General features: G+C 38.8%; 2 protein-coding genes across 14 annotated transcripts in view; one reads left to right on the plus strand and one right to left on the minus strand.

The window, feature by feature from the left end:
* Nucleotides 1-13,422, minus strand: part of CEP44 (centrosomal protein 44) — a 117,409-nt gene that overhangs the window by 72,448 nt on the left and 31,539 nt on the right. For 5 of the 12 annotated variants that reach the window (XR_012645393.1, XM_074992997.1, XM_074993001.1 and 2 more), the window contains 2 exons: nt 9,821-9,976; nt 876-969 (listed from right to left, as the gene is read on the minus strand). The gene's annotated coding sequence lies outside the window, so the exon portion shown is untranslated. The other 7 variants (XM_074993003.1, XM_074993002.1, XM_074992998.1 and 4 more) reach the window with 6 other exon arrangements.
* FBXO8 (F-box protein 8) overlaps nt 1-13,422 on the plus strand; it is a 36,893-nt gene that overhangs the window by 13,408 nt on the left and 10,063 nt on the right. For both annotated transcript variants that reach the window (XM_074993010.1, XM_074993011.1), the window contains 2 exons: nt 614-949; nt 3,876-4,002. In XM_074993010.1, the coding sequence (XP_074849111.1) occupies nt 621-949; nt 3,876-4,002 (456 nt within the window). In that variant the 5' untranslated portion in view covers nt 614-620. The remainder of the gene's footprint in view (nt 1-613; nt 950-3,875; nt 4,003-13,422) is intronic.

The following is a 13,422-nucleotide window of genomic DNA, read 5'->3' on the forward strand; positions in this document are numbered from 1 at the left end:
GCAGTGTTTGTCTAAATAGAATAATAGTAGTAGTAGTAGTAGTGATCTTAGTATGATTTCTCTGTCTTCGCCATCATCTCAACACCAATACACATGCCGACACCCTATCCCACCCACATGACAATGCGTAGTTGCCAGACAGGCCATTTGAGTCAACTTTACAAATAATTCTGAGAATACACTGTGCTCCCCATCGCAAGTCTTGTTGTCTTGAATGGAGCTACTTACGTTAGCAGGCCTTGTGGTCAGTAGCATTTACAGAATCAGGCACCACATTTTGTAATTCTGTATAGAGCAACAAAAATATTTGGCAAATTTTATTTTCTTAGTTTTCATTGGCCTTTTTTGTTTTATGTAGCTGTTCATTTTAGTGGGGATAGAGGATAAATGTAAGCATAATAATTGACAAGATTGCTCTACTCTTCCTATGTGAAATTTCAGTTCTACCTTCTTGCTTTTATTCAGCTTTTGAACACCTACCAGATATTTCCTAAAACTTTTCCTAAATTGCCAGTGCAACTCCAAGTTTATAAGCTAAACTCTCTAACAGCCATAAAAAAGGCCCACTGACATTTTTCTAAATAACCTTTCATTTGGATTTTATGACCTGCAGGTCGCAGATGGGTCAAGGGCTGTGGAGAGTAGCTAGGAACCAGCAGCTGCAACACCAAGGATACAATGGGCAAAGCTATCTCACAGGAGAACATGGTAGAAGATTAGCTACTAACAGCATTTCAAATACAAGTCATCGTAAACAAGCACAAGGAGGAATTGACATCTACCATCTGCTGAAAACAAGAAAATCTAAAGAACAAGAAGGATTCATTAACCTGGAAATGCTGCCCCCAGAGCTTAGTTTTACTATTTTGTCATACCTGAATGCAACTGACCTCTGCCTGGCTTCTTGTGTCTGGCAGGATCTTGCTAATGATGAGCTCCTCTGGCAAGGGTAAGTTAATGGGAGGTCACCTGCATTGGATAAAGAGGATTACTAGATTGATTGTTGTTGTCATGCTGTTTAGCCTTTTAAACGATGTTTCAGATGTGATAAATTACTGTTTAACTCATGCTAATGCACTGTTTTATACATTTAAAGGATTTTCTGTTTGTCTTTGCAAACAAATATTACCCAAGTCAGTTCATACCTGATAGGGAGAGAATCTGAGCCAAGTGCAAATTCAGTATAATACTTTTTGTAAGTACAATCAAGTGTTAGAAGAGATTACAAAGTATGCAGGGTTCAGCGAATGCTTAGTGCAAATGGTGTGCATAATATAAATATTTTGTTGTTTGAGCTCTCTCTTTGAGAAAGAAAACTAAGGGCTTGTCCTCACTGCAATATAATTCAAGTGTTGCCTCTAACCCAGCTCCCATGCATACACAGAATATTGTTTAGTGGTGCTTTGATTTCAAGCTAGCTGACCCATGAACAGATGTGGTGGACTAAAGCGCAAGTAGAGGTAACTCAGGTAGTCTGAGCTGCTCAAGTGCGATGGTTATTATTCTCACTCAACTTGGAACGGAGTTAGCTTGAATTATCTATAATCAACGTTAGCATTGAAATAAAGACCAGCCTTCTGGCACACTGGTGTCTCAGTAGGTCTTTTTCATTGCCCACTGTGTGCCTGACAACTGAACCTTTGTTGTGCACAATGTTACAATGGGTCTAAGTCTAGCATATACAATCTAAATGGAAAAGCATTAACAAAGAGAAAAGACTAATGCAATAAAGCAGAAGTGTCATATTGCAAAAAAGCAGTCCAGTAGCACTCTAAAGACTAAGAATAATTTATTAAGTGATGAGATTTCGTGGGACAGACCCACTTCTTCAGACCATAGCCATACCAGAACAGACTCAATATTTAAGGCACAGAGAACCAAAAATAGTAATGAAGGTTGACAAATCAGAAAAAAATTATCAAGGTGAGCAAATCAGAGAATAGAGGGGCAGAAGGGGTGGGGGAAGTCAAGGATTAGATTAAGCCAGGTCTGCAAAAGAGCCCCTATAACGACCTAAAAAAATCCCATCCCAGTTCAAACCACATGTTAATGTGTTGAATTTGAATATAAAAGAGAGTTCAGCAGCCTCTCTTTCCAAAGTAGTGTGAAAATTCCTCTTCAGTAAGATGCAGATCTTTAGATCATTAACAGAATGGCCCACTCCATTATAATGCTGGCTGACCAGTTTGTGGTTCAGGAGTGTTTTTATGTCTGTTTTGTGCTCATTAATTCTTTGTCTAAGAGAGTTTGAAGTCTGTCCAATATACAAAGCATCTGGGCATCATGTTGGCACATGATGGCATATATGATGTTAGTTGAGGAACATGAGAATGTGTCCATGATTCTGTGAATAACCTGGTTAGGTCCAATGATGGTATCTCCAGAATAGATATGTGGACAAAGCTGGCAGCGGGCTTTGTTGCAAGGAAAAGTTCCAGGACTGCTGTTCCTGCAGTATAAACTGTGGTTGTGGGTGAGAATCCTCATAAGGTTGGGAGGTTGTCTGAAGGAGAGAACAGGCCTGTCATGTAGGCATCCTGATTAAGGAAGGTTGTACGTCTTTAATAATTCGTTGCAGTGGTTTGAGTTGGGGACTGTAGGTGATGACCAGTGGTGTTCTGTTCTTGGCTTTTTTGGGCCTATCTTGGAGTAGCTGGTCTCTGGGTATTCATCTGGCCCTGTCGATTTTGTTTTTTTATTTCTCCTGGTGGGTAATTCAGGTTTATGAATATTTGGTAAAGATCTTGTAGTTTTTGGTCTCTGTCAGTAGGATCCGAGCAAATGCGATTGTACCTAAGGGCTTGACTGTAAACAATGGATCTAGTTGTGTGTGCAGGATGGAAGCTAGATGTGTGTAGGTAAGTATAGCGATCAGTGGATTTCCAGTAGAGTGTGGAACTGATCAGGCCATCCTTGATTTGTACTGTACTGTCCAGGAAATGTAGAGTGGAGTAGTCGAGGCATAAGTTGATGGTGGGGTGCAGATTGGTAAAGTCCCTGTGGTAGTAAAGGTGATGTGGATTATAATCTTGTGTAATCAGTTATGAGAATAGTCACGAATCCATTTTCTCTATCAAAAATAGAGAACTGAAATTGAAAACTCTATAAGAACTGGCTTTTAAAGTTCAGATAAGAGTCATTCTTTCATCAGATCCAGTTTGAAATTAAATGAACATCTAGTTGAAACTACATGCAGACTGATGCTAGCTGTTAAAACAGTTTGAAAACTTATCTTCCTCTGACCAGGAAGAAATAAGAGACCAGCAACTACCATCACACCTGGGCACAATCATTGAACTTTTGACAGTTTCTCTCTTTACAGTGAAAGGTGCAGTGATGTACTTGTAGTACCCAATGATGCTGTGGATATGTGTAAATACCAGAACTTGCAAGCACCTTTACATTACCTCACATGAAGTACATTAGTGACTAGAAAATGCTGTTGTCTTGTCCTGGTTCTATAAAAGTCTTAAAGTAGGCACAGATATTCCCTTAAACTAAAAATGTATCCCTTTTTATAATATGATTACTAAAGGAAAGGTGAAAAAAATCACCTTTGCGGTGTACACTATGTCGTTGTAGTTTTTCCCCTTTGAGGTATGCCTGTGAAAAATAGTTAATATTATTTAGGGTTCAAAGTCTTGCACTCGTAAATTAGGAAATGGCAAAACTAACATCATCTGTGCAATCTTCATTCAGCTGCCTTGTGCATATGGATTATGATACCCTAATTACATGTAACTTGGGACAGGACCTTGCTTCATTTAGTGTGTAGGATGACAGGTCATCAATTAATGAGCAGCTATTCCATAGTTTCCCCCCAATTGTTCAGTATGCCAAGTATTTTCATACTTGATTTATTCCTATTTTGGTAGGTTGTGTAAATCCACCTGGGGACACTGCTCTATATACAATAAGCATCCACCTCTAGGATTTTCTTTTAGACGATTGTATATGCAGCTGGATGAGGGCAGTCTCACCTTTAATGCCAACCCTGATGAGGTAAGTGGAGTGTTGTTAAAATCAGCAACAGTTGCAGTAATTTTAATACATTTTTACACTGAATTCCTAGCAACATTAGAAGTCTATTTTTAATCTGTATTGTACTGTGTGAATCCAAGCTACTATGTTATGGCCCTTTACAAGTCCTTTATGCGTACAGTACCTGGGCATATCATTTACTTGCTTGACTCATAAAGTACTCTGCGCAGCAGTCTAACAGAGATCAGAAATTCATAACTGCATCCAGACATGGGAGTGGGATCCATATTTAAAAATAATCTTACAACGTAATATGCTCTTAATCCTCCTTTTATTGAAGTCAGTGCCTAAACTCCCATTAACATTAGTGGAGCGGGATTAGGCCCTAAATGTACATGAAATCTGCTGTCAAGTGGAATACCTATTTTGTCTAGGTAATGGCAGACACTCTATATAAAAAGTTTTCAAAGACAAGACACAAACTTACAGTTTCAAGGTGCAACTCTTTAAATAATACCTGTTAATTTACTATGGCCCCTTTTCATGTCAAGAGTCGGTGGTTAGCAGCAGCAGTGACAATGTATGGGCAATGTTTGAGTCTTCAGCTTCTCTCGTGGCTTATCCATCCGATGTTGGATTTGCATGGTCGATTGCAATAACCGTATGCCAGTCTATTTCCGAATTCTTGAGCCTGAGAGTTTTTCCTTCTAAGACGAAGTTCTTTTGCGTGGCTTGCACAGATACTGTCGAAGGATGATGTGCCATATCGTAGCAATCGTCACCAGGTATTTTGATCTGATGGTGTAGATTCCCAGGATTTTGGATCAATGTTGAATTTTTTCATGGCGTTTTTGCATGCACCCTTGAATCTTAGCTTTGGTCTTCCTCTTGTTCTCAACCCCCATGACAGTTCACCGAAGAGGATTTCTTTGGGAAGATTTTTGTCACGCATTCTTCTCACATGACCAAGCCATCATAATGTTCTGCTGTTGAGGATCACTATGAGCCTGGACATGACAGATCTTGACAGGACATCTACATTTGAAACTTTATCTTGCCAGTTGATATTCATAATTCTGCGGAGGCAACAAAGATGGAAGCTGTTCACATTTTTCTCCTGGTTTGAGTAGGTGGTCATTGCCTCAGAACCACATAGCAGAATACTCAATACACGTGCCTGGTAGATTAGTATATTTGTTTTCACTCTCAGCTTAGGATTGTTCCATGCTCATTTCATAAGTCTGTCAAAAATTGTAGCTGCCTTTCCGATTCTGATGATCAGTTCTTTGTGCATGGGTAGGTTTGTGGTGATTGTAGTTCCAAGGTAACAGAAGTGTTGAACCGTATCTAATGGGCTGTTATCCAGAATGACATTGGGTCGCTGAGGTATACCTGGAGTGAATACAACAGTTTTCTTCTTGCTTATGTCAAGGGAAAACAACTTGAAGGTTCTGGATGGAGAATCCATCAGAAACTGTAGTGTCTTCATGATGAATGACGAGAGCCGCATCACCTGCGAGGAGGAGTTCCCTAATAAGGACTTTTCTGACCTTCCTTTTGACCTTGAGTCTTGCCAGGTTGTGGAGAGAGCCATCTAATCTTGGGTAGAGAAATACATTGCTGCGTGAGATTTGAAATGTGCAATTTAGTAGAAGGATATGCTGAAGAGGGTAGGGGTTGTCAAGTTCAGGTTGCATTGTAAGCTCGTGGGAATAAAGGCTTAAGTAGTGTTCCATCCATCTGGAGAGCTGCAGCTTTTTGTCTCTGATCATCCATTTAAATGCTTCAGTGAGGTAACTTTGCTAATGTTTGGTCTGAGTGCGTTCTTCAATCCATTACAGTTTTCAGGTCACCCAAATCAAAGGCCTTTTGAATATTAGAATAACAATCAACCCAATACTTGTTTGCCGACCACCTGGATTCTCTCTGAAGAACAGATCTTGTGTGTCGAAGATGATCTCTTGTGCTTTGAGATGGGTTCTTTATGTTATTCAGATGTGCCTTGTGTTTTTCTTCAAGAAGAGGCCTAAGAACGTCAGCATTTTCATTGATCCAGTCTTTGTTAGAGAATTTACACGTTCCAAAGGCAGATTTGGCTCATTTGTTTATTGCATCTCTCAGCATGGCCCATGTTTCATCAATGGTTTGTTGGTCAGGTTTGTGTTTCATTTTGCAAGTGAGATCATCTGCAAAGACAGAGCTTTTCAGCACATCTCTGGTAGTAAAGGTACTAATCTTTGGCTTACTGCATTCCTTTATCATATAGAGTTTCTTTGGGATGATTTCACTCTGTTGTTGATCAAGGAATGATCAGTGTCACAATCTGAACTGTGATACGTGCATGCAATTTTGACGGCATTGAGATGTTTCCTGCATACCAGTACAAGGTCAAGTTGATGCCAGTGACCAGATCTGGGGTGGCGCCATGAAACCTTGTGACATTCTTTCAAATTAAAGAAAATATTAGCAATGCAAAGCTGATTTTGAGAGCTGAATTCGAGAAGCCTTGTTAACTTATCCAATAACATATACTGTAAAATTGCACTGATTGAACAAAACTGATAAAGACTGAACTTTTGTAAATAGCAATGATTTTGATTTCTCTGAATGCATTCTTTTTAATAAACATAACTCATTCTGTTACAATAAATATGTACATTTAATATAAATGTAAAGATCTGTCTCAGAAATAAAAATGGTTACTTATTATTTCACATATCTAATTGAAACCAAACTAATTCCAATCTAGCCACATCTTTGCTTGTATAAGGAGAAATCCAACAGCTGAACCAAGTTTAACTTCATATATATGCGGTACAAATCTCAACAGTATTCTGAAAATATTCCCTTCTATATAAAATTAGACTCCCTCAGACATCACATTTCCTGTAAAAAGAGGGTAAATAACATTGAATATATCTGAGTCATCACTTTCAAAGTATATTATATAATAAACACACAGAAGTGGTAAGTTGATAAATCCAGAGTAGAAGAAATTGGAAGTGTCATTTTTAAATTTCATTACTTTAATGGTGTTACTCCAGTTGTATGTTTAGAAACAAAAGATTAGCTCAGCGAATATGATATAGATAATGTGTATTTACAATGGCTGGAAAAATTATAAAGTGATGATATAAACAAATACAGTAAAGTGATTTGGTTTAAATTCTTTGAGTCTCATTTGCCCTGGCAAACTTTTTTTTTCTTTGACTGCTGAAAGCCATGCTTTTTTTTATAGATCACAAAATATAATACCTGGGTTATTTTTAAATACAGTATAAGAAGAGAGCAGAATACATAACTTCCATTGAAGTTATTGGTATCTGACAACTCAGATTAAGAATGATTCATATATTAATTTCCAGAGTAATCGTAATGGAGATATTACTAGAAATTTATTTTACAAATGAATTAGCACTGAGATATATAAAATTTGCCAAGTCCTAAATTTGATAACCACTCTCCCTACATGCAGTTTGTCCTGAAGTTTCAATTGGATATAATACTATATTCACTTCCTGTCCTATACAGCAATGTGCAGTTACACTCCAATTTAGCAACAAAGTAATGTTTGTATAGTGTAAAGCACTTTGGGATCCTTCAGAATAAAATGTACTATATACAAATGTTATTTTACGTAACATGAAAATTAACTATTTGTAAATATTCTATCATGTAGTCTATTGTATGTATTAAATTTTATTATAATAGAATTGCTTCTTCAGTATCCATGATGGTCCACTTTTCTGTTGAAATATGAACAGCCCACTTCAGGGCCCTGGAGAGCCTGAAATTTCATAACATCTCCTCAGCTCTTCTGGTCTTCTTTCCCTGTGGAGCACCATAGCCTGTCAGGAAGTGGCCTGGGCTTGAAAGTACCAAGAACATTCATTTGTTTATTTTCTTTACAACTGTGATATTGGCAGAATTATTACTATAAGGACACCGTGATTGGAATATGATATGAAATGCCTTTCTATTGTTAAAAGTCCTGTGTCTAAAAACTTCCCAATGAACTCTGCTTTACATTTGGTAACAGACCTGATTAAAATATTATAAAAATAAGAAAGCTTACAGCTACAGGAGCAAGAGTCTCTAAAGGACCCCGCCCATATCATGAAAATGGGTAACCAAGCTCCACAGCAACAGCTCCAGAGCTAGCGGTGGCGCACAGGGTGGGGGAGAGCATCTGCACACTATGGGGTAGGATTATCTGATTCTCCATTGTTATGTGCATGACATTGTGAAATCTGCTATATGTGCTGCATTGATTGTGTGCATGAGCTGTGTTATGAGCTTTCATAATTTATGGGAGGTGACCACATTCTACCTAACCATGTTTACACATAATGTGACAACCTCCATATGCATGTGCAAGACTTCTTTGTTTGTTTGCTTGTTTTTAGTCCTTTGGCAGCACCCTCATAGCTAAAATATATATTGTTTCTTACCACCAAATGGATCAGGAAATTGAAGACCTTGAGAATTATTTTTATAAGCATCCGACTTAATTTCTTCCATACATCATTCTAAATAAGTGTGTGTGAAACTTTCCCACACAATATTCATTCCATATCATGCAGACTCATTCCTCCAAGTCTGGAGGTATCACACATAGATTTGATTTTCTCTCTAAAATGTAGTCATAATCTTGTATGCTTCCAAGATTAGTATGAGGCTCAATTGTGGACTTAAACTAAAAGTAGAAGTGAGAGTGAAATCATTTTCCTCAAAAAAGATGCCCAGTTTGTTTTACTCCTAATGTGAATAGTATTAATTCATGGTTTTATTAATGATATTTTGTGTGAATAAAACATGAAATTTTGGTCCCACTGAAGTTAATATTAAAATTGTTATTGACTTCAACGTGCCCAGGTTTTCACCCATACACTATAATGTTCTAACTTGTAGTAAATATCATATAATGAGTACAGTATATCTATAATTAATGAAGTTTGGCATTCAGTTTACTTTCTCATCCCCCCCCCCCTTTTTTAATTGATCCTATTATTTTAGACTAATATATGACATGATTGGTGAGGGAGATTTTCTGTTCTTTCCAGACTAGGGCTGGGTCTACACTAGCACCACCCCCCTTTCAAAAGGGGGATGTTGATGAGACACTTTGGGATATGCTAGTGAGGTGCTGCAATGAACATGCAGCACCTCATTAGCATAATGGCGGCTGAGGCACTTCAAAAGTGCCACTTTTGATTGTGCGCAGCTTGTCTACACGGGGTCCTTTTCAAAAGGACCCTGCACACTTCGAAATCCCCTTATTCCTATAACCAAATAGGAATAAGGGGATTTTGAGGTGTGTAGGGTCCTTTTGAAAAGGACCCCTTGTAGACGAGCCGCGCACGATCAAACGCAGCACTTTCGCAGTGCTGCGGCCACTATTATGCTAATGAGGCAGTGCAATAAATATGCAGTTCCAAAGTGTCTCATTAGCATATCCCAAAGTGTCTCATTAGCATCCCCCTTTCGAAAGGGGGGTGCTAGTGTAGACCCAGTCTAGAAGTGGGATTTTTTTCAGAAATTGAGCAAAACTAATTAATCTGTTTTGTTTTCTATTTCTTTGATAAATATGCTTATGTGCAGAAAATACTGCTTTTCCCGCGTTTGTTAGTCCAAATTCTTGTGCAAGGTTAATTCAGCAGCTCATGGCAAAAACATCAGATTGTGTTGTTTTATACATCTTCAAGAAATGAGCTAGGTTAAAGGGAAATGTTCAGCTGTCTTAAATTTTATGAGAATTGGAAGTGTAATATCATATGCATATTTTTATTATTTCAACAAACCTAAAGGTCACGTTTCAGGGCAACGGTACCCATATTACCTTTTATTGTCCCACAAGCGCAACCATGCTACACTCCAGGCTCCTCAGCTGTCATCTCCTTGGAGTGGAAACTCTCTCTCCCTGGACCTTGGGATTTCCAGGCTCCACAGTCCTCTGACTATGCTGTGCAGCAAAAGACAGATTTCCTAAGCAGACCTGATGAGAGATAGCATACAGTGTAATTGCCACAGTTAGGTTACCACACAGTTTTTCTGAAGCAATCGTATTTTTAAGGTGAAAGTTTTACAGAAAAAAGTGTGTTGAAAACAACTAAAAACCAACTACATGCATGTGATTAATCTGATTACAGAGGATCCCCTAACTTTGAGAAAAGCTTTGAATGGTGATTAGTCCTTCAAACTCCATGCAGGGTTTTTTTCTGCAGTCATAGATTCGTCACAGCTCAACTCAGAACCAGAACACATAGCTTATGGTGTCCCAGTGTGCCAAAGATCTTCCAACTGTTCCCTAAAGGTTAGGGGCTCCCCTTGAACTGGCAATGCTTTGCACTCGCTATAGCAGTAAGAGGGCCTGGAGTTAATTTTTACCAGGTTTCTTAACCCCCCCCCAAAAAAAATTGTCTGTTGGTGCTTGGTGCCCATATGTCTCCAGGTAGTGGAGTTCTTTGGAGGTGTTACAAATTTGAGTGAATTTGCCTAGCCCCACTGTTCTTAGTTCCTGAAGGGCTGTGATCCCCTTTCTCTATGGACGTACATAGAGTCCCTCAAAAATACATAAATATTTGCATTTTAATATAAAGAACTCTTCAAATATTTCAGCTTAATTCAGTAGGCTTGTGGAGGATATTGTCATGTTTCACATTGAAAAGCAGAGTGGACTCGAGTACTGAACCATATTAGAAAGTCTGCATTTAAGAGATGTCAAGACAAAAAGCTTTGAATCTAAGAAATTACAAGTTCTGGAATCTCCAACTTTCAAATGTTTAGGCTAAAAATAATCCATACTATATCACTTCTTATCTGTAGATCTCAAAGCCTGGGCAGATTGAGGCACAAAGGGGGGTGGGGGATGTCAGTAATCTGAGACCACTCAGCAGGCCAGGGAGCGTTGGGAACAAAACTCAGGTCTTCTGAGTCCCACTTCAGTATTGTACTGCCTCTCTTTCCCATTTTGAATGACTTTTAAGGGAATATGCACAAGGAGTTGAAATTGAATGTGTTGTATCATCTCTGCATTTCTTGACTCCCAGTTGATTGGTTTCTCAGCCTCAATAAGACCATATAAGTAATTGATAGTCATGCAAACACATTATGTCTTTTTATATGTTTAATAAAATACATTGTAGTACATAAACGGTAATATATTAAAATTAAATTTAAATTAACATTTAACCAGAAGAACAAAATAGAAAATAGTGTGTTTGTATAATTATTAATAAATAACTGTATTATGGTAGTTTTTGGAAATTCCAGTCAGGAAGTGCCCCACAGGGTCTCAGAGAACTTACAATCTAAGCAGATCAGTTTGCAATACTGATGAAATTTTAATCTATTTTTTAACTGTGCATTCTTAAAGTTTTAAGATACTGTTGCATTTGAAATCTTTTTCTTACAAAAGTAAAATGCGAAAAGGAAAGTATCTATCTAGAATTACTTTTCTTCCTTTTTCCCAGTAGGCTTTCAGGTTTACAGCATACTCAGGTAAATGTATGGGGTAGCATGAGTAGCCCCCTTTCATTTCCGTGGGACTTGAACATACTTGGCACTATGTGAAGTAGACATTCTGAACTAAGTAGAGTCAGGCCTATCGTTTAGCTGAAGTTAGGTTTCTGCAACAAGAAGTTAGTAGAGCAGTCAGAGTACAACTCCTCATTTTATGCAGGCTTTACCTTTGCTATCTTACAGTAGAAAACACTTGGCTATGTCTACACTAGCAAGTTTTTTTTTCTCTTTTTTTGGAGGGTGGGGGCAAGAAACAGACCTTTTTCAAAAAAACCCTGTGGAGCATCTACACACAAACTGCACTCTTTCAATATGAAATCGAAAGGACATGGCTCTTTCTTCAGTACCCCTCTTCCACTCCCAAATGAGGAAAAGCTCCTTTTTTCAAAAGGAAAAAAAAAACTAAAGCATATGTAGATGCTCCGGGGGCCCATCTTTCAAAAGAGAAGCCCTCCATGGCCCTGGCCAGCTGGAGCTCAGAGATGCCCTTTCCAGCACAATCTGAGCTCTATGCTCTCTGCATCCAGCCACCTTAAAGGCGCAGGGAGCCCCAGAAAATACCATGGCAGGAAACTGAACATGGAGCTCAGCAGCCCCACACCTTCACAGCTACTACTGCAGTGAATGGAGCAACCATGTTGGCCAGAGAGCCAGCCCATGGCTCCCGGGGCTCCCCAGAGAGCCAGCTGAGGGGTTCCAGGAACCCACCCTGACCACAGAAAGGAACTGAGCCTGAGCTCTGGGACCTCCTGAGCCTCCGTCAGAATGAGGCTGTCCTGAGGGTGACCACAGGGAAGAGGCAGAATGCCTGCCACCGGCCTGCTGGCCTGAAGACACCCAGCACAGACCTTGGATGTGGCATGCTACAAGATGAAGGAGCTTTGCCAGGGATACGCCCAGTCCAGGGATACGGCCAGACACTCACGGGCAGGATCGACTATCTGCCCTTCTATCAGGAGCTGTGCGGCCTCCTCATAGAAAAGGAGGAAAAAGGAATGAGTGAGGAGATGGCATTGACAGAAGAAGGTGCAGTAAAAGAAGGAAGCAGAGTTAGGGTTGAATGAGGATGTCAGCTGAAGAACTAGTAGCTTCTATGATGGGTACCAACAAACATATTGTCGGTCATAAACAGCCTTATATAGCACAGAAATGTTTTGTACCATCTTTTGGCTCTCGAAGAACAAATCCAGATTTTCTCTATAGATCAGGTAATTTTTTTTCATTGTGGAGGTAGATGGTAAATTCTTTTCTGTTCAGATTTGGGGAGGCAGCCGATGTCTCCCTCTGTTAGTAACACTCTGTAGTAAGAGGACTAAGTGCTGTGAGGTCACAGCTTGTTTAAAAATAGACTGTTCTTCAAGGTTCCAGTTCATCTGAGTGCTTGAAGGACATTCCTATGGATAAGCGCATAAACGTTTTCCTGACACTGGAGGTGAGATTAAGGAAGATGTAAACAGAAGATGTAATGGGATGTATTGTTGCTATTTTACTTTTTGTCATATTTAAGCAATTGTAAAAATAACTGAGGCATCATTTTGATCATACATTTTAGTTTCCGATTTAAGCTTTGATTCAGAAAAGTATTTAAGTAGGTGTTTAAGGCCATTCCTATATGGCACATCCAGTTAAGTCCCAATTAGGGCAATGGGTATTAAGCACATACTTAATGTATGATTCAGTTTGAACATATGATTAAGTGCTGCCCTGAATATGGATGTTTACCTGAATCAGTCCCTAAAGTTGCCTTCATTCCTTGTTCCTCATAGAAAATTGTTTCCCTATATTTATTTTGTCCTTGTATTTAAAAAAAATTGTTTTGATTTTAACCAAAGAACTGTGTTACTGCAGGTAACATTTTCGGCAAATCTGAAAAGCAAAAATTATGAACTAGTAAAAAAATGGCTAAGTATCATATTATGA

The sequence above is a fragment of the Carettochelys insculpta genome, chromosome 4 (genome assembly GCF_033958435.1).
Source record: "Carettochelys insculpta isolate YL-2023 chromosome 4, ASM3395843v1, whole genome shotgun sequence".
In the NCBI taxonomy this organism is placed as follows: domain Eukaryota; kingdom Metazoa; phylum Chordata; order Testudines; family Carettochelyidae; genus Carettochelys; species Carettochelys insculpta.